Source organism: Anabrus simplex, chromosome 11 (genome assembly GCF_040414725.1).
Source record: "Anabrus simplex isolate iqAnaSimp1 chromosome 11, ASM4041472v1, whole genome shotgun sequence".
Taxonomy (NCBI): Eukaryota; Metazoa; Arthropoda; class Insecta; order Orthoptera; family Tettigoniidae; genus Anabrus; species Anabrus simplex.
The window spans coordinates 125498122-125524909 of NC_090275.1; the positions used below are offsets into that span (position 1 = coordinate 125498122).

At 39.2% G+C, this 26788-nt stretch overlaps 1 protein-coding gene across 1 annotated transcript in view; it reads right to left on the reverse strand.

The window, feature by feature from the left end:
- The window catches only part of LOC136883268 (forkhead box protein N3), a 276711-nt gene that overhangs the window by 149224 nt on the left and 100699 nt on the right, over positions 1 to 26788 (reverse strand). The window contains exon 4 of the mRNA XM_067155479.2: positions 9256 to 9395. Within this exon, the coding sequence (XP_067011580.2) occupies positions 9256 to 9395 (140 nt within the window). The remainder of the gene's footprint in view (positions 1 to 9255; positions 9396 to 26788) is intronic.

A 26788-nucleotide genomic window follows, 5' to 3' on the forward strand; every position in this document is an offset into this window, starting at 1 on the left:
CAATGGTATTTACCCTTCCCTACCAGACTTAAGGTACCTTGACTTGGGAGAGATGGACTCTGCTGATCCTTTTCCTTTCGGGATCACTCACCAATAATGTCACCGGGGTAAGGAACTTTAAGATGGTGCAGGGACCTCGAAACCTGGGGGCCAACTTACTGATAACATGGTCCGCAGCACTACTGACGGGATGTGTTTTAACAAACACCTGGTCACCCACAGAGAGCTCGTGCGGCCTTCGCCCGTGGTTGTAATTACACTGGACCTTAGCGTAATAAAAACCTTCAAGTTCTTTCATGCACGGTGCCAATTAGATCAGATCTTTTCTGTGCTGGCATTGTCGGGCAGAAGATCATTAATTGACCATAGGTTAGATAGAGGAGAATTTGGGGTAAAAGCCAACATTAACAAAGCAGGGGTTTGCTTGTGGCTTTCATGGACAGCAGTGTTAAATGCAAATGACAACCAATTCAGTGAGGAATCCCACTTGGAGTGGTCTGAGGAGTGATAAGCGATGAGTGCAGATCGCAGGTTACGATTCACTCTCTCAGCATAATTTGGCTTTGGGTAATAAGGGGTAGTGGTTACATGAGCAATGGATAGATCAAAACAGAAATTCCGGAACTGGGCAGAAGTAAAGGCTCTTGCATTATCACTTACCAAGAATTGACAGGGTCCAAACGAGGCGAATATCTGTTTCAAGCACGAGATGATGGTGTTGGCGTTAGCCATCCGAGTGGGGAACAGCCACGTAAAACGCGAAAAGGCTTCAACACACACGAGTATGAAATGATGACCATTCCGAGATCTCGGGAAAGGCCCAATATAGTCTATGAACAGTCTTTCCATGGGGCGAGAAGCTTGCTCAGAAGACAAGAGACCTAGATGAGTATTCGGGGCAGGTTTACTGATGTTGCAAATCTTACAGGATTTGACAAGGGTACGGATCTCACTATCCATGGATTTCCAAATTAAATGGTTACAGATTTTTTCTCTCATTTTGAAAACGCCCAGGTGACCGCCCACTGGGGATTCATGAAAGTATTTGAAGAGAGCCGGGCCAGGTTAGTTGGGACTACAATTTTGGGGTCTCTGCGACCACGAGCAGGAAAACACAAGACACCATTCTTCAGAATATAGGGCTTAACATGCTCACCGGATTTAAACCTGTCGACAATGGCCTTTACAGTAACTCAGGATCATCCTCTTGATGTTTGGCAATATCCTTGAAATGGAAGGGAGAGTCAGTGAGAACTACATTGACAAAAGCTGATACTTGTTCGGGAGATGAGTCAATTGGCTCGGATTGAGGGTCAGAGCTGTCTGGATGGAACATCCTACTGAGGCCATCAGCCACAACGTTTTCCATGCCACGAATGTGGCGGGCTTCAAATTGTAAGGCTGAGATGCGCACTGCCCATCGTGCTAGACGACCGGTCTTTCGCAGCTTGGCCAGTACCCAACTCAACGCCTGATTGTCAGTTTCCAGATCGAAAGGGAGATGTTCCAGGTACATTCTGAAACGTTCTAAGCAGAAGACAACGGCCAGGGCTTCCAACTCATAAATGGAATAATTGCGCTCAGCAGGATTCAGGGCACGGGAAGCATAAGAAATAGGATGACGCCCTTCTTGAAATTCCTGCAGAAGAACTCCGGATATGCCTGAGGAAGAGGCGTCAGTCTGAAGGATGAAGCGTTTAGAAAAGTCTGGCATAGCCAGTACAGGAGCGTTACATAAGGCAGATTTCAAGTCCATGAAGGCTTCATGTTGGGTATCACCCCACACAAATTTGGCATCCTTTCTTCTCAAATCATTTAATGGAGCTGCACGTTCAGCAAAGTTAGGAATGAATTTGCGAAAGAAATTCACCATGCCAATGCATCTGGCTACAGCCTTGACATCCTTTGGAGGGGGAAAATTCTGGATGGCGGCAGTACGAGACTGATCAACTGAGACAACCCTCCCCGACACGATATGTCCTAAGAAGGACATCTGGGGTTGTGCGAAAGAAACCTAGGATGCCTTGAGGGTTAGACCTGCTTTACGCAGTCTTTCCAGCACTTCGTAGAGATGGAGTAGGTGTTCCTCGAAGGTTTCACTAAAAATTACCAGATCATCGAGGTAATTATAAACAAACTTGAACTTAATGTCCAATAAGACATAATCTAGTAACCATGTAAGGACGGCCGCTCCAGTTGCTAGGCCAAAAGGGACGCGTTCGAATTCATATAGGTTCCAATCGGTTGCAAATGCAGTGAGATGCTTGGATTCTTCGGCAAGGGGTATCTGGTAATAAGCCTGATTTAAATCGAAAGTGGTGAAAATTTTTGCATTAGCGAACCAAGAAAAACAAGAGTGCAAATCAGGAAGTGGGACAGATTGGAGGACTACCTTATGGTTCAACATCTGATAGTCGACTACAGGCCGATAACCACCGTGTGGTTTGGGGACCAGAAACATTGGGGAAGAATAGGCTGACTTGGAAGGCTGTATCACTCCGTCAGCGAGCATTTGATCAATGATAGCCTTCAGGGCTTTCATTTTGGGAGGTGACAACCGGTACGGAGGAGAGCGAACAGGTATGTTATCTGTAACCTCAATTTTGTATTCTAATACATTGGTGACGCCTAACCTGTCGGTGAAGACATCAGGGGACTTATCGCAGAGTTTCCTAAGTTGATGGGCCTGCTCTTCGGATAAGTGATTAAAATTAAAAGCCTTGGGTTCATCAGAATCTTCAGGAACAGCGTTAACGTGGCAAGGCAGAATAGGGGAGCGAACACACAGCTCAAAGGTTCTTGCACTAAATTTAAAATGGAATCTGTTGAACTGGAGGTCCAAAATCATGCCTGTTTTAGCAATAAAATTTGCAACCAATATAAATTGGCAGGATAAATCTCTTGCCACTAGTACTGCATTTTCCAGGTGAAATCACGGACTCTAATCTTGACCTCTAGAGATCCTACAGTATTCAATGAATTGGAATTAGCAGTATGGCAGATTAAGGACACGGGTTGTAATGTAGGTAGATTTGAACAGTTTTCATAGAATCATACCAGGTCTCACTCATCAAGGTGACACTACTCCCAAGGTCTAGCAATGCACGGACAGGTTCATTATTTACCTCAATGCATAAATATGGTAGTTTACAAGAAGGTATGGCAGAAATCCTACAAGATTGTAAGAAATGAAGACCAGAGTCAGACTGGGAGCAATCATTAGCCTCAGAATTAAGTAAATTAACCAAGGTACAGTCATGATCGACAAGACAAGAAGGCATGCTTTGGGATTTGTCAGCAGAACCGGCGGTTAGTCATCTAGCACTACTATGGCCTGGGGGTCCAGAGCCAGACGTGTTACGTGGGCACTGCCTAGAGAAATGCCTAGTTGATCCACAGTTACGGCAAGAAGTATTGGTTGAAGAGCCTCCACCCATCGCAGGTTTCGCTTTGCCTAATGTTCCGGCCTTGGGACAATCCCGCTTGAGATGAACCGTGGAGCCACAATTGAAACATGAATGGGGATTACGCGCGTTGGAAGCAGGTAACGGGGTGGTTTTTAGAACCCTGAGTGGACACTGTAATTGCTTCCTACTGGGCGAACGTTGCAGGTCGGGGTGAAAGAGCCAGATATGATCTATAATTCGGGGCGAGACCTTCAATTATGTTGGCAACCATCTGGGCCTCTGAATAGTGGAGCCGGAAAATCTTAGCTTGGAGCTTAACTTGAACATATTCAGATAGTGATTCGTTAAGATGTTGTACTCTGAAATAGTGCTTCTGCACTAATGCCAACAAGGCACGAGCAGGAATGAAATATTCAAGAACATGGGCATGAAATTGATCTACTGACCATCTTTCAGCAATGGCCCTGACAATGTGCTCAGAAAGAGCTCCAGAGACATGTGGGTATAGAATTTGAAATACGTTGTCGTTGCTGAGGTTATATACTATTGCCTGATCCTTGAACTCAGTTAGGAACCGGAGGAAAGAAATAACTTCATCAACGGAGTTAGCTGAAAATTTCGAGACTCCCTTAAACACAGTGGTCAACAGGTGAGGCAGATTAGCGAAAATCTGGGGACAAACCGCTGTAGGGGGTGCTTGGGAAGGCTTAGAATAGTCTAGAGGGTTTACTGAGGCATCGTACCTTTGATTTGGGTGCCCTTGTGAGAAGGACGGAGTACAGGATAGGTTAGGACTAACGTTATCCTGCAACGTTACGGGCGCAGACAACCTAATTTGAGAAAGGTTCTCACTAATATGAGAGACCATTTGGACATTAACCGGTTGTGTAGAGGTTATGCAATTCGATACGGGTGGCGCTAAGACAGGGGGGTGGTTTTGCACCATTGAATCAGAACCAGGTTGATTAGGAATAAAAGGTAAACACTGAGCTTCAACGGAATTAGCAGGAATCATAGGAAAACTTGTACGGTTACCAATATGCAAAAGAGATGTATCATTAGGATGACTTACAGGTGTCCTAGGTCCAGACAACGAAACCGAAAATCCCAGGGCAGCATTGTTCACCTCAGACTCCTGAATAGGCCTAACATCAGCACTAGGTGTCAGATCGCACACTTGAGTAGCAACAGATGTATCACCAAAATTAACACTGTCACTCATTCCAGATGGGATAGGCACTTGAATTTGAGAAACATTGTTATTTAACTTATTGCCTTCAAGCAAACCACTGATTCTGTTGAAAAGTGTGGAAAACTGTTCTAGTAAGGCTTGACATTTCTGTCGCTCAACTTCCGGCAATTCGAGAGACAACAAATCCTTAATTCTGTCTAAATAATGTAATAACTGCCCCTTAACCCGGGCTAATTGGCCGTGCGAGGGCTTAGAAGCACCAAATGACACAAGAATGGCGTTAAATTCAGGTAACTTATCTTTAATCACGGTCAAAGACTCAGGCAACTCGTCTGCAGTTAAGTCAGTTATGGTTATAGGTAGGTTAAGCAACTTTTTCAACAGGTTAGTATCATCTCTGACATTGCCTGATGAACTAATTTTGCAAATTTTTAACTCGTAAATCAGTTCTTCCTTTCTCTAATGGAAAGGATTATGAACAGCACGAGCCATCCTGACAGGTAGAAACGAGATTTCAAACGGTATACGAACCACAACTCTTACGAGGTTTTAGGTTAGGTGTGATCACGGTTCACTTTTCTTCCTCCGCAAACTAGCACTTGCCTCTGCTACGAAAATGTTACCGCTACTACCGTGGTAACACCAAAACAAGGCACAAACACAGTTAAAAGGGGAAGGTAAGAGCACAATATCAGAAATCACTACACACTCGGTAAAACATTAGCTGGCATTACGCGGATCTCCAACAAAACATGTACGTAAATATCAGTAGGGCCAACTAGTGGACAACAAACTGGAAGATGAAAAGGGCTGGGAACCTACCAAAGGCCTGGACATGGCTTAGATAGCGGATTCCGAAATAAATCGCCATGATCCTTACATTTGAAAAATATTACTTACAAAATGATTTTACAAATACATTACCAAATACAATTCCAAGTTACGAGCTATAAGTTCAGTGATATACATAGCTTATTTCGTAGCAGTGTAAATTCAAATTTCAAATCAACTATACATCTAGTTACCAATGCAGTTGTACAATGCAAATTTACAGTGATGTGAAACAAGTTATCCAAAATCTAGCGTACCTCAAGTGATACAGAACTACAATCTACGTATTTTAGTGAAACAAGATATAGGAATGCCTCGGAAACGAACAAGTAAGCCCAGCTGAAAAACTAAGGCGTCATAAGTAAATAATTTGGTGAATCTAGGCGAGGTTAGGGCAGACTCCTGTATGAAAAGCAAATCGGAACATTACGGAAATTTTAGCAGGAACGGAATTCAAGAGTGCTACCCCAGGAGACTGCCATCCCGGAAACCGGGGGACGTCAACCAGCTAGGCTGCTCGCAGACAGATAGACCAAGACCGACAGAATTCAGGATACAGAATTAATTCGAACACTGCCTCGCTCACTATATATAGGAAATTCCGGCCTTGGAGGCAGCCAATCAGCGTGCACGAGTTCCCTATCGCCACCTAGACTCACCAATCACAACCTTACTTTCGATCGCGAACTTTGACTAACATTCTAGAATACGCCTGATCGCGAATGTCATATTTCCAGAACAGTCAGAAATATTTTCTAGAATACACTACAAACAAAGTAACACACCCTGTACAAAAGTTATGAAACTTTCTGGATCTTTCCAGGAACTATAGAACAGAATTCTACTATTTACAAATGTGTATGTTACAATATTATACAGTACAGGTTAGGTCAATAAAAATAAAACATCATATCGTATTTTACAAATAAAGTCTTAAAAAAAAATACATTCCACTCGCACTACATAGTTCACTAGTAACAGTTTCTACATTATTGTGCTACCTTATTATTATTACTGATTTCCTTCCGTAATTCTTTCTTTTTCTTTTGATGTCGGCTCTTTATTAATTTTTAACTTTTTGCCTTCGTTAATGTTTCTTGTGGACATTGTTAGTGTGTTAGGGGACGCGGTTGTAGGTTTAAATTAGAAACGCTTCCGTGTTCACTGAGGAGTTTCAAAAATGTAATAAGTTATCATTTTGGGGAATTTAATTGGGACGCGTGTTCCGACAACTGGTGCACCTGAGTTATTTATGATTTCCCTTAAGGAAAGATGGGTTTCAGCTCGAACAACCAAATTGTAATTAACAAGTAAATTATAATAAACAAGTAAATTACAATAAACAAGTAAATTGTCACAAACTAGCTAATTGTAATGAAGCTCTTCAATCTACTGAAGTTAATTTTGTCTGGGAAATATTATTAAATTTCTTCTTCAAAAAAATTAGTTGTAACTATTGGTACGGTGACTACGATTGGAGGTTTTTCTGTATACGAGCCTTGTCATCAATTTTCTCTTAAAGGATAATGTTATGTTTTTATTTTCTTATATTTTAAATTGCACCACCCACCCTTATTATTCTTTTATATCAAATTATATTTTGGTCTTTCTAAGTGTGACTGAGTGTGTCATTATTGTGAATTGCTCTCCCTCATATTCCTTCCATCCTCTGTTATGGTTGTTAACCCATTGGCTTAGTCCATATTCCCATCGCATCCCATTTCCTGTGTTTGTGTTCTATTGAGGCCCTTCTCTAAGTAGGTGAGGTGATTCACACTGAGAAGAGCCTCTTATCTCTTTGGTGGTTGCGCTAGCAATCGTGGACTTGGGCTGCGGTGTTGTGCCGCCTGTTGTTTGATTGCCCGCTTCTACGATTGTTGGTGTGCCACAGATTATCCAATAAAAATTTGGGGTGTGTCGAGTCTTTGCCCAGATCTCTCTAGAACCTTCCTCTCGGGTATAAAAGCTGGTAATTTTTCAACCCACCTTGTCTTCTTGATCGTGCAGTTTACTGAGTGTGTGCTAATAGTGGAGGCAGGAGTGTCTCGCCCTTCATCGTGCAGCCCAGTGCAGTAAGGTAATGGCAGCCAATAATAACTAGTGAAACAGTTTTGCTACCTAGGAACCCTGATCACGAGTGATAATCAGAGCATATCAGAAGTCACGAAGAGGATAGCCATGGCAAAGAGAGCATTCCAAGATAAAAAGCATCTGCTGGTCAACAAACATACAGATATTAAAACTCGGAAGGCCTTTGCAAAAACCTTTGTATGGAACGTGCTTCTGTATGGTTGCGAAAGCTGGACATTAGGAATGCAAGAAAAGAAAAAGCTAGAGGCAACTGAAATGTGGATCTGGAGAAGAATGCAGAGGATAAGTTGGACTGAAATGAAGAGCAATACCAAAGTTCTTAGAGAGATAAGAGAAGAACGGAATCTGATAACTGAAATTGAAAAACGCAAAATAAAATTTATTGGTCACATTCTGCGACATGAGGGGTTCCTTTGTAATATCATTGGACGAAGAATTGCTGGAAAAAGAGGAAGAGGACGACCCAGAGTGTCTTACTTCAAGAACCTGCTTCTGAGGATGAAGTGCAAGACCTACGCTGAGTTGAAAAGACTGGCTCAAGATAGACAACTGTGGCTGCAGCGGAAAAGGCTTAGCCTTTGGAATATGATGATGATGATGATGATGATGATGATGATCCTCTGAAAGTTAGCTTGAGGGGAAGGTTTCCTGTCTTTAAGAATGTAACCTTAAATTTTCAATCTTCAATAATGTAAACTTCATCTTCAAATGTAAATCTCAAAACTAGCCTAGAACGTTAGCCGAAATTCGGGAACAGAGAGTGTGACACCCTCTCAAGTTCCCTATCAACTTGTTTTTGAGGTGACTATGTTTCTGTAGGCCTAACCATTTTCTGTCTTTAGTTTTGTAACTTAAAATTTCTCCAGCTAGTCACCTCAGTAGAATGGGATTAGCCTCTGTAACTTTGGGCCAGAAACCTAAATAGGGTTTTAATCTTTTGTGCAAATTTCAAGAAGTGCAAATGTCTGCCTCCGCATCATTTTGATTTTTGGGCCAGTAACTTTAACCTGTGTTTTTTCTTCCCACCAAGGCCCGGTAGAATGAGTATTCCATCTTTATGTTAAGTGGTTAGACTGTTGAGAATTTAAGACAGTGAATTCTGTTTGAATTATTAAACGTAGGTTGTGGCTCGAGAGGCCTGGAAAATGTAAATTTCAGTGAGCAGAGATGCTTTTTCTATTCTTGTGGAGGTGTTAATATACTCTTGACTCTTGAGTGTATGGAGCAATGGTGCTCAAATTTTGTTGATTTTCTGATTTCTCCTACTTTGTATTTAAACTACTGTACCTGAAATCTTCTTCTGTAGATGAGCGACGTGTTCTGTTGAAATTTAGCTTCAAGAAAACATACAGTAGAAAAGAAATATAACTCTGATTTTAAATCTGTTAATTAATCTTTTGATTGTAGTAGTTAAATCTATTCATGCCCGCACCTTCTTCCACCTCTGGTCACCACGGAATCTCAGTAACAATGATAAACAAAAGATGTCATGTAGAGAGTCCATTTTCTTCTAGTGGGCTTACATTTCTGTCTAGATCCTAATTGTATGACAATTTATACTCAGTTTTCATAATTAGGTGATCATTTAACTGAGGGGAATATTGCATTATATTCTGCAATAATGTTTAAATTGGCAAGAGCCTGTTTAACGATCAGATTTTCATTACATTACTGGAACTATATTTGATTAATCTCAAACCCAACTGCTCACTACATTCACAAATCACTACTGACCTGGGCACATGGACACGTTCCGTGGCCATCGAAACTCGCTCCATTGATCTGAATGGGTAGAAAGGTGATTTCTCTAGTGCCTGTAGAAGGTTAGGACGATACGTAGAGTCTACCATCCATAGACAACCTTTGCCCAAGTTCTGTAACACGAACAAAAAGAAATACTTACATCTCTTCTTTTACAATGTGGAGTACACTCACTGGCAAAAAAAGAAAAAAAAAAGTGAAACACTGTATTTCAGACAAAATTTAAGGTTAGTCCATTTGAAAAATGCCAAAAATAAAATATTATGACCTTTCAACAATATGGCAATGTATCATAAGTTAATTAGCCCATTTGAGAAGTTTCAGCAAAATAACTGATAAAGATTGTTGATTGCAACTATCACAACAGTCCTCAACACAAATATGGAAATGTCAAAACCTGGAGCTCTGTACAGTTTCATATGCAGCCCATTTTTTCCACATGTTTTCAACAAGTTTCCATTACCTCAGTAACGGGTATTAAAACCTTCAGCCGCAGTTACAGCTGTGATTCGATCAGGGATGCTCAGAACACAATCTCGAATGTTCTCTTGTCATGTGATCACAGCCTGAAGTTGAGCCATTGTGTTAGGGGAATGACTCCCAGCACATCTCCCAATCATATCCCACACATGCTCTGGGAGTCACTAGTTGACTGTTGAAGGGAGCAGACGTGTTTGTGCAGTGATGGGTATTTCCGTATCAGCTTGGCGAGCAGCAAGCAGGCAGGGTGCTGTAGAGTGTGTGCTGGAAAGCGGACCTGGAACAGGCAGTTACCCGAGGAGTGTTGTATTCTTGGAACTCATTACCGCATTACTTGTTATGGGAGGCTTGGAGTTAAACCTGGGCCCTGTTCAACCAGCAGTGTATGGGGTGCAAGAGGAACTTAAGATCTGGTGCTATGTATTTAAAGTTAAGAACTTTGTACTTTTCTTTGATCTGGTGCTATGTGTAATATGTGTGGAATGTGGTTTCATTTCAAGTGTCGCAAGCTACAGGCCCTGGACAGTGATAAGGAAAGGATGGCATGTAGCAAGTTTTTCATGAATGGGAATGTGACTAGCGACAAAGCAAGAATTGATGAACTACAACGGGAATTAAATGAAGCAAATCTCATGACTGCAGAGCTAGAAAAGAAGTTACAGGAGAAGTGTATAGGAGAAATGTAGGCACCCATTCATCTGTGGAGAAGATGAGACCTGTAAATTCTATGGTGATAGGGGATTCTGTCGTGCGGCATGTAGGTCAGTGAAAGTGCTGTGCATGCTGGGAATATGAGCGGAACAGTTGAACAGGAAAATAGAGGACAAATGCGGCGGGAATGAGGTAGTAGTAATTCTGAACTGAATATATAATGGGGGACATTTATGATCTAGTGAACTCGACTAACGAAAGATATTATCCTATATACAGTTTATGAAACTTTCAATACGGACGAAAAATGATTTTCATCACTTGTAATAACAAAAAGTTCCCGAAGGCAAATGTTGTAATTAGTGGTATAATAAGGAGACCAGATGTATCATGGAAGAAGATCGGCCAATTGAAAGAAAAGCTTCAGTGGGTTGCCGAAAGTTCCGGATCACTTTTTGTAGATGGCAACAGTTGGATCGACGATAGGGACTTCAGGAGGGATGGACTTGATCAGAACCAGCGAGGAGTGGCATGACTCGGTGAACTCTTTTTGAGGGTTACCGAGTCCTTTTCCACCCAAACGGATGGCAGCACAGAACGGGCAGCCAAATGACGATCCATGACAGGAGCAGATTCGATGCAACTACAACAACATCGGGGCCACCAACAGGACATTGTGAGAGGCAGTGGGTAAGTTTCTTAGATTGTTGCAGGCAAACTGCGGAAGTATTGGTAATAAAGTCGCAAAATTCTAAAACTTAGTTGATGCAAGTGACCCTGATATAATTGTGGGAACAGAAAGTTGGTTATCGGATAATATACATAATTCAGAAATATTCAGGTCAAAATTTCTAATGTTTAGACGGGATAGAGGGTCTAATGGAGGGGGAATCTTCATTTGTGTTAGGCCAGAGCTAAGCAGTACATTAAAATGTGTTCTCAATGACTGTGAATTAATTGGGGTGGAGGTAATGCATCCAATAAACAAAATATAGTCATTATTGGAGAGTATCGTCTGCTGAAATCAGATTTAAAGACGATAACTCATCTTTCAGAATCGACATGTGCAAATATAAGCTACGGCAAAAGAACTATAATTGCAGGGGATCTAAATCTAGCATCAGTAAACTGGGCTGGGCCTATCACAGGAAGCAGTTAACTTATTAGTGTGGAATAATGGCTTTTCCCAAGTCGTTACAGAGAACACACGTAAATGAGCACTCTTAGATGTTTTCCTAGTCAGACTGGACTACATAGTTGTACTTGTGACGTAATTCAGAGGATTAGTGTCATCGAGTTCAGTCGGCGTTTGAAAGCACAGTGCTTGACGTTGAATATGTCGCACTGATCTTTGGGAGCTGGCAATTTACTTCAATTGAGCTACTCGTCTTCGGCTTCTGCACGATTTTGCATCTTCACATTTGTTGGATTGTGTTGTGACTTCGCGCCTGATAGTGTATGCAAGCTGGCTCATTTAACTGTTCTCCACTTCTCGTAAACATTATGAGACGATGCCGAACTTTGCGTGTGCTATGCTGCTGTTCAGAAGATTGCGCCTTGCTTCTTTTAAGTGACTTACCTTCTACTTCTTCTGAATTTTACAGTGCCTATCCCCGTTGTTTTATTCTGCCTCTTCAACTGTTTTTGTGGGGACTTTATATTTATTTTCTTTCTTACCTATGCATTGTTTTTTGCGTTTTATTCGGCTGATGATGACCCGGATTGGAGTCAAAACCGGTACCGCTTCCACTTATAATTAAATAGGAATGTAACACTACATTTCGTATTTATTTGTACTGAATACGTTGAACTACCTTATTTATTATTTCAATTTTAACTGTGATACTTTTCAATACGGAACATTATGAAATTTTTATCTTTAAATGCACAAGCTAACCAAGCTAAACATAAAGCCTTCTCTTACATGGGCCTAAAGATAAAGATCGCTAAATTAGGAAAAGATATAGACTTCCTGAATCAATGCATTTCCTATAACCTTACCCCTAAATTTCTTCAAAGTTGTGTCAGAAAAAGCCATTCTTCTCCTCACACGTTAAAAACCCAAAGAATAACCAACAAAATTTGATTGAAAAACGAAATTCGTTTCTTATACAAGAAAAAATCATTTTTAAATAACAGTGTAACCGCACTGGGACAAGTACGGTTACCATAATAATAATCATAATAGAAATAGTAAATAACATAATAATAATAAGGTAATACCAGTAGTAAATAATACTGAGATAGGAAAATGACGCAGTGGCGGAGAATTCATATAAACCAAATACAGGGAACACTTACAGGCCTACAAATGACAACTAAGACAGGATAGTGGAAGCTGCGGGAAGCCCTTATCGAGGTACATGGAACATATGACGTTATGGGGGAGAAAAGACTTACAAGAAACACCCTCTAGCTCAACTATATTAAAAATGACAAGAAAGTTTTACAAAATACAGTTCCACGACACGGAAACAAGACATACTTAAGTAACTTAACATAAAATGTGATTTAACAAAGAAGGTGATGCTACCTTAAAGGTATAGTTTAAAGCGAAAGTATTTAATGGATGAAAGAATTGAAAGTACGGCAAATGGAACCTAGGGTAAACTCGGACACATCAAATTAAATTTTTAAAATGACATTAAGCGAAGAAATAATGAAACACAAAAGGAATTAAACTAAATGAAACTAAACCAGAAAACATTGAGAATAACATTGCAAAAACACTGAAATAACACATACCTCGGAAAGGCAGGAGCTCCCGAGGGTAGCCCTCGAGCGCGAACGCTCGCTAGGGCGGTCTGATGGAAAATGACGCCGAGCTCACGCATCATTTTTCGAAGCCGGCCACGAGGCCGGAAATGGCCCGATTACAATCAACCAATAAGATCAAACTTACCCTAGATTCCTGGACCTTTTTGCCAATAGGAACTCTCGTGTCCATATATGGTCATTTTAACATCGTTAACAATTGCACAAGTTCTGGAACATTATGATTACAACAGCAAAATTTCATCATAGGAAACCACGCTTGTAGTACAAGTACAGGATGCTCCAAAATAAATCACCTTACAAATTTTACATCAGATTACATAAAAACTACATTTTTAAAAAAATCACTTGAAAACACTTTTGCATGTTGCAATGTTCATACAGTTCAATATTTCTTGCCGTTACATAAAATTCCAGTAGAGTCCAGAGTTGCAAAAAATTAAATCCTTCAGACAAATAAAAAAATTAAAATTTACATTTCCAAACATTCTGTAGTTTCAGTTCCCCGTCCCACCAACCGGTGACATTCTCCTCCCAAAGTCGAGCTCAGCTCGACAAAAATTTTTTTACCCAAAATAACAAAATTTAAATGAACTTAAAATGGGAGACTTAATGGAGATTTGAAGATTCTCTCAATGCCACAAATTGCACCACAGCGCCTTTTTATCTTCGTTCTCTTCGGGAACGTCCTTACAGGCAAAAACAAGTAGAGCGTTGGTATCGCTGTCAAACGAAGTCGCTGACCGTGGCCGTTGCCAACGTCTCCATTCCTATTGCAGTCCAACCATTGCTCACTTACAGCCTCAGCACAGCCCACCCAACTTAGTGAACAGGTCCATAACTGGTGAAGGTAGGTGGCACAGCACAGACTACTGCCACCATTAAACATCTTTCCATTCCACCATCTGACATTAGAGGCCAATAGGTGCGTTGCAGACTCCAAATAGATATCCCAGGTCGAAAAGTCAGTGACATAGCGGTAACTGGAACATAAACATACGCAGCAGAAATTTGGAACTGAAGAACTTAGGCCCCTGGCCTGAACTATCGAAGAACTAACAGTTGAGTTGCGAGGGTGGGATTTTGGTGTTTTTTCATTAACAATTACAAGCCTCCTTAGGGAGATTCCCTCTCATGTTTCTGGGAAACCCCAGCCCTCCTGGCAAGTGCTATTTCAGAATTTCAAAATTTAGGAAGAAAAAAAAAACTAAAAGAAAATTTGCCAGAGTTTACCCTAGTGCCAAAAACATAATAAAATCCCTAACTAATCATGAATAAACTTCTAAACTCACCCCATCAGACATTACATTAAATTATATCTAACATGATTATAAATAACCCTTCCCATAACAACTAAAGTGACTTAACTAAATGATTTAACTACAAAACCCGAAAAATGGTGCGCGTCAATTAATTAAAATTTGCTTACAACTAATTCCTTATAACTACCAAAGTACCGTATTTACTCGTGTATTAGACCCCCTCGCCTATTAGACCCCCCCCGGCTTTTTGAGACCAAGAGAATGGAAAAAAATAAATCTCGCATATTAGACCCCGTAACGAAATTCAGCTGAGACCAATAAATGATTCCACTTCGTAGCGGGTACTACAAGCTGTACTGCAGCTCTGATGACGTCGTACAAATGTGTGTAGAAGTTTGCGCACATTTTCTGGAGCCCTCAGCTGCCTTTTGCCAGATCGGCACAATCGGAGCTGACAGCTTTATCTGCGACAGCCACTACAGCAGTACGGTACAAGCATCACAGAATATTGTCCGAGTTCGTAGGTGGATTAGCGTAAACGGAGAAATAGGCCTACTACTTTTTTATTCTCGACTTTCCAACTACAGACTATCACAGTACGTGTGTCTGTGTCTTGGAAAATTGCCAACATGTCAGAAAATACGGTGGCGAGTATTCCTCCGTAGACTCGCAATCGGCCATCAGTGAATGAATTGAGACTTAAAATGTCCCGTAAAAGCTGATATAATCAGTACTTGTGACGCAAATGGCGGTTTATGAAAATATGCTTTGAATTCTTAACCTTATATATGTCAATATGACGAACTTTGTTACTGTTGGTTCCATTGCCGGCTGGTTGGCCTCCCTGCAGGAAGAGAGGCGGAAGTGAAACTCTCCACTCACCGCAGCTTTCTACACTGAGAGAGCTCAAGGTTCGTCCGTCCGACCCGCCCGATTCAAGCTCACACCAAAATCGTGTGATACGTCTGTCTTATAGTTAAGAGATGTCTATTTCCATAGCTTTAGCACTATTAGCTGCCGATACGGTTTGCGATCTTGAACATTTTCATCAGTAATTTGTGTTTTTTAAATTGTTATATTACTTCTAGTCTTCATCTCTCTAGGATAGCGTAGTTCACAGCATTAGTGCAATAACGTAGTTTTTTATGCGTTTAATAGTTTATTGTAGCTGTAGTTTTATTGATATTTGTGTGTTGGTTAGTGTATCTAGTTCTGTGTGTACCATGTCTCGTTTATTCCGGGAAATACACGTGGCAAGAAAGTTACTTGAGTCTCGGATCAGTGGAGTGTTTCTTTTGTACACCATAACCTCCCTTAACTGTAAGTACCGTAATTTGTTATTTCCTCACTCTCTTTTATTCTTGTATTCTCATTTTAGTGCCGGATGTTGTTAGTAAGTGTATATTTTGTGAATTTATTTTACCTCATGCATAATTATCTTTTGGAGTACAGTATTACATTTTATGCGGGCTGTGCGCCGCGGTCGTATTGCATCAGCTGAGCGTTGGTAACGTAGGTACGACGATGCTCGCGTGTTTCCCGAACTATCAAATACAACTAACAGTGACAAATGACTGGCCATTAAGTTCTTTTTCATTATTTTGTGTTAACATTGCTTAATACGGTAAATAAAAGTGATTGATTATATTTAAAATATATGTAGGCCTAAAAGTCATGTTCACCATTGTCTTTTTAAATTTATAAATTTTCGAACGAAAATAGCCAGTAAAACGCAGAATACATTCATAAGTTTATTAAAGAATAGTGTAGAATGTTTACGTGTACAATTTATAGCCTAGAAGTCATGCGTTCACTGCACGAAATTTGACGTTATCGCATATTGGACCCCCCTTCGCATTTTTTGACTGTAAAAGTGGGAAAAAAAGGGGGTCTAATACGCGAGTAAATACGGTAAGTTACCATGTGCATTCTTAATTACCCCACCTTAAGAAAGAACCAAACAAATAAAATGAAAAAATTTAGAAAGTTGCAAGGGAACTCAAAACAGGGAAATAAGTACTAAATTACGTTGGCTTGCAACCACCTTCAATGAATTGAGGATAGTAAGTCACTATTCATTTACCATGCCATGTATTCATAAATTTTTTTTACAGATAAACTCACATTACGTATTACGTGTCACACCAGTCAAATGAAGGCGCAATTAAGCCAGGAATACCAAATGAAAATCATATTACTTTATCAACAGGAACTCAAATATGAAAAACAAAAGCGGTGCAAGAGTGCACATGCAGACATCCAACTCACTGATATAAGAAATAAAAAGGTACAAGTACAACCTTCATACCAGAGATTACCAGATAACCGCACGACACACAAAACTACCAAGCTTATCTGTCCTTCGACATACACACAGACAACATCAAACCACCAAAACAAGTGCGACGATCACTGAATCAGCATAACCAACGAATGGTAAAAGGCACGGACGACCTCAATACTGACTCTCATCACATGACATACAAACACAGTACACATACATACACACACAAAAACACCCGTGCGTTGACACATCAAGAAGTACCCACAAAATAAAAGGACAGAACATCAGAACATGACCTCAAGTACCCTTGAACTTATCACACGACAATGAGACTCTTAGGGCCAATATCGTACTCCTAGAAGAGGAACGGCCTCTCAGCACCTTAACCCTAAGTCTCAGTACACACACATATGCCTACCAAAGGCACAATTATATACAACAATCGTAGGACAGATACAGCACAGCTACAAATTTAGAACCGTACTCAGTCTACAGAATCCCATACTTCTACAAATTGAGGACATAAATTTAGAAGACACGAACCCGTAATGCAAGAAATTTTTAATATCGATAAAATCGAACAAAAGAAAACAAGCAGAAAAACTAACTGAATGGCTTAGCTAAATTACGATACCCTCAAAATTTCGCTAGTGACAAATTTAAACTAACAGAAAATTAAATCTTGACCATCTGCAGACCTACTAAGAATTTAACAACAATTTATAGCTCAGAGTAAGAACACCAAAATGAACATTTGCAGAAAATCTTCCTAGTAATCACTCTACAATAACAAGGGACATCATTTTCCATCTAGGCACCTAATACCAAGAAAAAGATTACGAGGAATCTCATACCAGATACAATAGATTTCCAACATGTCACGAGCACAAGTGCAGATCCGTAACCCATCAAATTTGCCCAAAATGAGCCTCAGCATTACCTGGTCTAAAGATATGGTGAACACGTGTCACCCTATGAGCCTATCCAAGTCCTCATAGAACCCTCCCTAGCAAATATAGGAATACACGGGTTAATAAAGATACGTGACAAGGAAACAGACACTTACACGATGGAAAAGCACCAAACAAACTAGGAAACTTTTGAATTTAGGAGCTAGTTGGAACAGTCCCCAAAATAGTCCCATACCTACTTGGAAACAAACCCAGATCCAGCAAAAGACCAAAAACAACACAACATGACCGGAAATTTAAATATATACTGAGCTAAAATACAACGTAAAAATTACTTTTAGAAGATCGCACACGTAGAATAATACCAAATATAACATACCAGGCGACAAGAAACAAAATTTAGAAAATAATTTGCCGAAACACGAGATTTACGAACAGGAAAACACTCGAAGAAGTAGACGAAAATTCACAACATAACCTTAAAATTGTTGTTGAAAATATACCAAAAGAGAAATTGCAGAAAAACTAAGGAAACTCCGTGCTAAAATTCAACCAGAACACAATGATCACTGACAATTCACGCTACAATTTACGTGGTCTAGAAGGAAAACAAACAGAACGGACACTCGATAACTTAGGATGTAGGGTGTGTACACTTCGCAATGGGTCAAACGCTCAGCTGTTTTCAAGACACTTCAGCTGTTCAAGAGATAAACGTGAATTCAAACACGGGAGTACAGTACCAAATACACTATCGAGACAATACTTAGCACGATATCACGACGCAGTTTAAAACAACCGGAAATTACACAAATGTTACAATCGGAACACAAATGGAAGAAAACTAGACATAATCAAACAAATTGAAATTTATCAAAGAAGACTTTCGGAAGGCGAACATAGCACACGAAATGTGAAGATATCACTTTACTACAAAACACGTGGTCAAGCGAAATCTTGCCACACAGGAAAATTTATTGAAATTAACGAAACCGAAAAAACTTGTTACAAATAGTGACACACCATTTCCTCCAACCGTTAATTACAAGAGAAACACAGTAACACAAGACTGCACATCGCGGAACGAAAAACACGTGGTGAGATTAACTCGCGCAAGAATCATGAAAAACAAAAGCGGGAATTAAGAACACACACGGAACACTTACAACCTAGGCCTATATACAAATTTAAAAGATTTAAAATTAATTTTAGAAAAGTTAGCCGAGAATGATCATTGTAAGTCTTCGCTCCTTACATAACCACGCTCTGCTACCAAATGTAACCGCACTGGGACAAGTACGGTTACCATAATAATAATCATAATAGAAATAGTAAATAACATAATAATAATAAGGTAATACCAGTAGTAAATAATATAATACTGAGATAGGAAAATGACGCAGTGGTGGAGAATTCATATAAACCAAATACAGGGAACACTTACAGGCCTAAAAATGACAACTAAGACAGGATAGTGGAAGCTGCGGGAAGCCCTTATCGAGGTACATGGAACGTATGACATTATGGGGGAGAAAAGATTTACAAGAAACACCCTCTAGCTCAACTATATTAAAAATGACAAGAAAGTTTTACAAAATACAGTTCCACGACACGGAAACAAGACATACTTAAGTAACTTAACATAAAATGTGATTTAACAAAGAAGGTGATGCTACCTTAAAGGTATAGTTTAAAGCGAAAGTATTTAATGGATGAAAGAATTGAAAGTACGGCAATTGGAACCTAGGGTAAACTCGGACACATCAAATTAAACTTTTAAAATGACATTAAGCGAAGAAATAATGAAACACAAAAGGAATTAAACTAAATGAAACTAAACCAGAAAACATTGAGAATAACATTGCAAAAACACTGAAATAACACATACCTCGGAAAGGCAGGAGCTCCCGAGGGTAGCCCTCGAGCGCGAACGCTCGCTAGGGCGGTCTGATGGAAAATGACGCCGAGCTCACGCATCATTTTTCGAAGCCGGCCACAAGGCCGGAAATGGCCCGATTACAATCAACCAATAAGATCGAACTTACCCTAGATTCCTGGACCTTTTTGCCAATAGGAACTCTCGTGTCCATATATGGTCATTTTAACATCGTTAACAATTGCACAAGTTCTGGAACATTACGATTACAACACCAAAATTTCATCATGGGAAACCACCCTTGCAGTACAGGTACAGGATGCTCCAAAATAAATCACCTTACAAATTTTACATCAGATTACATAAAAACTACATTTAAAAAAAAATCACTTCAAAACACTTTTGCATGTTGCAATGTTCATACAGTTCAATATTTCTTGCTGTTACATAAAATTCCAGTAGAGTCCAGAGTTGCAAAAAATTAAATCCTTCAGACAAATAAAAAAATTAAAATTTACATTTCCAAACACACTGTAGTTTCAGTTCTCCGTCCCACCAACCGGTGACAAACAGATTATATGAAACACACCTACAAATTGCTAATCTTCTCCCAAGTGCACAATGGAACCTCTTCCTAACTCAAGTTGATAATAAATTGTTTCATGAATTGTCAATTAAGCAACAAACCCTTGAGAAAAAACTCAACATTTTAAAGAACAACTCTTCTTCACATAAATATCATATTAAGAACATTAACACACCCTCCAAAACCATTGAACTATTCCATCCTCCCATTGTCAATTTATCTAAAACAACTCTGAGTGATGATGAAAACTTAATTCTTTCTAAGGGCCTAAAACACAATTGGCCCAAACTCAACACTTTCAATATAGCCACCAATTTAATAACTGAATCTGAAATAGCCATTAACAAAATGCCAACAGAAGAACAAGATGAAATCAGATATGAAGTAAAAAAGAAAACTTGAAAAAATCTTCATTAATAATAACAAAAACACTTCCCTAAATCATATATATTTATTGAACAAATCAACGACTTCCCGCAATTACGGGTTGCCACAATGGACAAAGTAAAGCATATCAGGGGAGATAATGTTTTTATCACATAGAAATATAGCGATGATATGGATTTTTTTTAGGTTATGGAGGTCCGAACAGGTGAGATTTCAAGATGTGGACAGATCCACGTATGGTGGTGGTAACTATTCTTTCGATGCTGTTCATAGGCAGGTCGAACTTCTTCCAGAATGCTATGAACAAGGCAGGTATTGTGCCAAGAGCACCAATCATTAGGCCGATAATCTCTACTTCATTCAGCTGGTATTTTTGTAGAACGGAATGGTGGGCGAGTAAATGTTCTGCTTTTCAAGATGAACTTCAGTAGGCTGGCCGACATGGTGCTCGAATCGGATGGTCGGATCGATAATGAAGCCTTTCTTGTCGTTATCATTAAAGGCAAGTATGTCAATTTGTCTTGTACTCCCTGTCGTAGACAAACCGTGGACTTCTTAATAAACACAGAAGTTTTTGCTATGGAGTTCTTCTGCAATCAGTGATCTTATCTTGTGGTGACGTGAGTTTCTCAATACTTCGCCGTAGGGGCAAGAACCCAGAACGTGAGCCAGTGTTTCTTTCTCTCTGATGCATCCGCGGCAGAGGTTTCCGTCCTGAGTTCTGCCCGGGATAGTTTGCACTGCAGAAACATTTGATGTCATCTTGATTGCCTCGCCATTCGCTACAAGAAAGTCCCTGGTGATGCCTAATCCAATTATTGGCCGGAGTGTGCTCTTTATGCAACTCCACACCGATCCCCTTCTGAGGCAAAGAGCACCAAGTTGCCATTTCACAACTTCTTAGTTCTTTATGCAGGATGCTAAATGGTTTATTTTGTCACCTATTCAATACATATAAAATATTTTACATTTAGGAATTTATTTTAATTCCGCTTGAGACATGTTTCAAATTGACATCAGTCAAATTACCTTCTCAAGGCAAAAATCAGGTACCTGATTAGCATTTAACTTGCACAAATTAATACACATTACAATGAGGAAATTAAGTATGAGAAACACTTGTACAATGGTGATGGTTAAACAATATAAGTTTAAACAATAAGATCGGCACCAATGCTTAAAATTGCTGGGTAATTATAGCAGAGTTCTGTAGTGGTGCTCTGAAGAATAACTGACGCACTCTTGGGAAATTATAAAGTTTATAAAATTATTTACTGTGTAACAGTCAGGTGGGAAAGGGTATAGTGTTCGGCGTCTACATTAAATTTACATTATCCAATTGAACAGTTGAGAATATACAGTTTATATACATATTTACAAGAGAGCAGCTTGGTGAGCAAGGATATAAAAAAAAATAATTCTAGTACCAAGTGCGTCCTGTTGTTTTAATCATTGGAAGATGATTGTAGCATTGAATATCAAAATTATGCAGAGTGGTTTAATCTTAGTTTATAATCTCAGGGGGCAGGGAAAATATTCATAGCCAAATGAGGTTGTATAGTCGTCTGTTTGAAGCACCGGGTTTGTTACACGAAATGGTCAGCTTGGACGGAGACTCAATGGGTGTCATTGAGTAACGGTGTATTTGAATGGCAACAATTATGGCAGTTATTTGTGGGTAACTGTATTATTGGAAATATGTTGTGGGTTGAATCTTTCGGTTTTCCTTAATTAACTTCGTGTAGCTTGGAATGATGTGTGAAAAACATCGGTGTGAGATGCCAGCGAGACTTAAATTGAAATTATTTTGTGAACGAAAGTAAGAAGGATCTCGGGACGAAGTTACTGTTTTTTGTTGCTGGTCTAGTGAAATAGAATGGAGTTGCTTATGTTATGAACTGCAGTGGAGAGATTAGAATGTATACGGTATACGGAGTCGGAGCGATGTACCTGGGATGAGGCATCTCTTCTTTTTGTCTGCGAAGAGGAGCCGTAGTGGCACGCCATTTTCGTGTCGATGTGTGCTGGAATTCTAGCGTGTTGGTGGAAGTTGTGTTGTATGAGGTGGAAGTTATCTGTAATCGAGATGTTAATAGTATTAGTTGGTGTGTGAGAAAAGATCATGGTAAGTAATGAGGGTAAATGTTATATTACATACCTGATGTGTCGCTGGGAGGCTATTTGTTGATGGATGCTGGTTGACTATAAAGGAAGCTCAGTCAGTAATGTGCACAGGTGGTTGGCAATGGCGGCGGGAGGGGGTGGGGAGCTTTGGGAGGGAGGAGCATGAGCGGAGTTCATGCGCAGAGGTGAGCTGTCGGAATGGAGGAAGGTAGAGTGGAGGGGTGAGCTTGTTATGTGTTGGGAGTGCTGGTTGATAAAGTGTTGGTTTGTAAAAAGAGGGAGGGGGGGATGTATGGACTCGAAAATTATGTGGATAGTATTGATGTCTTTTTTATTAATGCGGTTGAATGTTATTCGCATGTGTTGGGTGTTGTAGTGTTTTTGTTGGTCGAGTGGCTTTTATTTCTCGTATTGTATCGATGGTGGTTATGAATTTCATGTTTTTGGTCCGTATTGAACAATATATAAGTAATAATAATAATAACTTAAATGTTTCCACCTTTTCAATACAATATATTCACAAATTTACAAAATTATACGGTACTAGTTTCGACCCATCTAGGGGTCATCATCAGCCGTATTGAAGCAAAGATCATTTGTGGCGAAATCCTAAGACTTGAAAACTTGTTGTATTTTATTGCGTTAGTGTGCTCGTGGTATCTGATAATGAAGTTTCTCCCGGTTTGCCCGATGTAGGTTTTTTTACAGGTGGTTAAGTTTTCAGCCATCGGCCAACACATGCAAGATTATAACCATAATTTCACCAATATTGAACAAGACATGGACATCCTCGTATTAGCAAACAAGGGCCCTTTACTGAACATAATGGAAAATTACTACATACACCTAGACCAATACTTTAATGCCAGTCACAATCTCAATGAAATCTCAGAGAAACCCAACATACTCTTCGATCTATTTATCACTTTCCTCAGAAACAATAATGCAGCCAACCTAAACTCAATCCTAAATTTAATCAAAGGTACTTTTCCAAGACAATTACACTTTCTCCCGCACCCTTCAGCCCCACCTTAAGCCCTCTTCCTAAGCCATATTTCATTTCAATACAAGAACTTACTGATTTCCATGATTATAATTTTTACAACACCCCATTTATACTTTATTCTTTGTTAAAAACCTCTTATTATGTATATTCCTTGTATTATTAACTATTACCATAACATCTCATTTCACTTGTTATTCTTTAAAATAATATTGTCTTAGGATTTCGCCACAAATGATCTTTGCTTCAATACGGCTGATGATGACCCCTAGATGGGTCGAAACTAGTACCGTATAATTTTGTAAATTTGTGAATATATTGTATTGAAAAGGTGGAAACATTTAAGTTATTATTATTATTACTTATATATTGTTCAATACGGACCAAAAACATGAAATTCATAACCATCAATGATGTAGCTTACCAGGCAAAACAGAAAGCCTTTCAATATCTAGGCCTAAAATTAAAGATAGCCAAATTACGCAAAGACATCGATTTCCTAAAGCAATGTATATCACTTAACTTGACACCTAATTTTCTAAGAAGCAATAAAAAGAAACATCGGACTTCACCTCAAACCATCAAAACTCAAAACAAAACAAACAAAATATGGTTAAGAGACGAAATTAAATTCTTGTACAGGAAGAAATATTTTTTGAATCAGAAATTATACGACACTCACCTCGCAGCGACTAAACTACTTTCAAACGCACAATGGACACTATTCTATCAAGAAGTAGAGAACAAATTATTCTACGAACTAGCCAAAAAACAGTCAAATTTGGAGAATAAACTCAACAGGCTAAAAAACTGCCAACTACATAACCAACAAACTAGAAACTCCAATAGTAACACGTTCGTTCGTACGCAGTTTCATCCAGCTGTTGTAAATCTATCTAACACGCCCTTAAGTGAAAGTGAACACTTAACTTTATCCAAAGGACCGAAACACAACTGGCCAAACTTGAACAGCCTCAACATAGCCGCTACTATGATCACAGAATCAGAGCTAGCCATCAGCAAAATACCGGAAGACACGCAAAATGAGGTTAGAACCGATGTTAAAAGGAAACTGACTGATATCCTCCACAATTTAACCAACCCCGCAAATAACCTCAATAATAAAGAAAAAATTGCTGAACAAAAGCGCATATACGCCCTCAAGAAGAAAATTAAAGACAACGAACTCATCATAACCAAAGCTGACAAAGGCAATGCAACAGTTATCATGGATAAAAAAGTATATATTGAAAAAACAAAAAACTTTTTCACAGACAGCTCATTTTCCATAATCAAAAAAGACCCCACCCAAAAAATTCAAAAACTACTTAAACAAACTCTTAAAAACACTTCATTTTTATTTACCGAACAGGAAAAATCCAAACTCATACATATGAACCCAGGACTCCCCACTGCTAAAGCTCTTCCCAAAATTCACAAAACCGGAATTCCCATCCGGCCAATTATCAACTATAGACCAAGCCCCTTATACAGAATATCACAATTCATCCAATGTTTCTTAAGAAAAAATTATCAATTCTTATCCAAAAAGTCTATTAAAAACACATCTGAGCTAGTAGAAAAACTAAACAAGTTCAATTTGCAACCGGATCACTCCATCCACTCTTTCGATATTGTAAACATGTACCCAAGCATACAAGTATCAAAATTAATTCCGATAATTATAAACAATTTAAACAAAAACAGCCACTTAAGCAAACTAGAGATACAAGACTTTATCACAATATTAAAACTTATCATCGACAATAACTTCTTCACTTTTGACAATGTCATATATCAACAAAATGGTTTGGCAATGGGGTCACCGGCCTCAGGTATCTTAGCAGAAATATACCTGGACTTCCTCGAATACACCAAAATTGACAACGAATTCGAAAACATTCTCTTTTGGGCCAGATATGTCGACGATGTCTTTGTAATCATGAATGAGAAATCAATTAACGCACCCACCACCCTCTTAAGACTCAACAATATTGATCCTCATATCAAATTCACACTAGAATCCGAATCAAATCAAAAAATCAACTTTCTAGATTTAACCATCACTAGAAACTCAGATTCTTTCAGTTATAAAATTTTCAGAAAACCCACTCAAACAGCCTCCACCATTCGCCAAGATTCAGTGCACCCCCAGTCCCACAAACGAGCCACATACAACAGCCTAGTTCACCGAGCCTTCAGCATACCTATGTCCAATAAAGATCTAAAAAACGAACTCAACACAATCCGCGGAATCGCAAAATTCAACGGCTTCAGCAATCATTTTATAGAAAGGATAATCAATAAACACAAACATCGCCCAAAAACTACCCTCAAAAAAGAAATAACCAAACCTCTAACATTTTCCACCTTCACGTTCAACAATGATATCTACAAGTTAACCAACATCTTTAAGAAACAAGGCGTTAAAATAGCCTTCAAAACCAACAATAAGAACATGAATGTTTTATACAATACTTCACACATCAACAAGACCAGCAGTTTTTTAAAATCAGGAGTTTATAGGATCAAATGTACCACCTGTAAAAAAACCTACATCGGGCAAACCGGGAGAAACTTCATTATCAGATACCACGAGCACACTAACGCAATAAAATACAACAAGTTTTCAGCCATCGGCCAACACATGCAAGATTATAACCATAATTTCACCAATATTGAACAAGACATGGACATCCTCGTATTAGCAAACAAGGGCCCTTTACTGAACATAATGGAAAATTACTACATACACCTAGACCAATACTTTAATGCCAGTCACAATCTCAATGAAATCTCAGAGAAACCCAACATACTCTTCGATCTATTTATCACTTTCCTCAGAAACAATAATGCAGCCAACCTAAACTCAATCCTAAATTTAATCAAAGGTACTTTTCCAAGACAATTACACTTTCTCCCGCACCCTTCAGCCCCACCTTAAGCCCTCTTCCTAAGCCATATTTCATTTCAATACAAGAACTTACTGATTTCCATGATTATAATTTTTACAACACCCCATTTATACTTTATTCTTTGTTAAAAACCTCTTATTATGTATATTCCTTGTATTATTAACTATTACCATAACATCTCATTTCACTTGTTATTCTTTAAAATAATATTGTCTTAGGATTTCGCCACAAATGATCTTTGCTTCAATACGG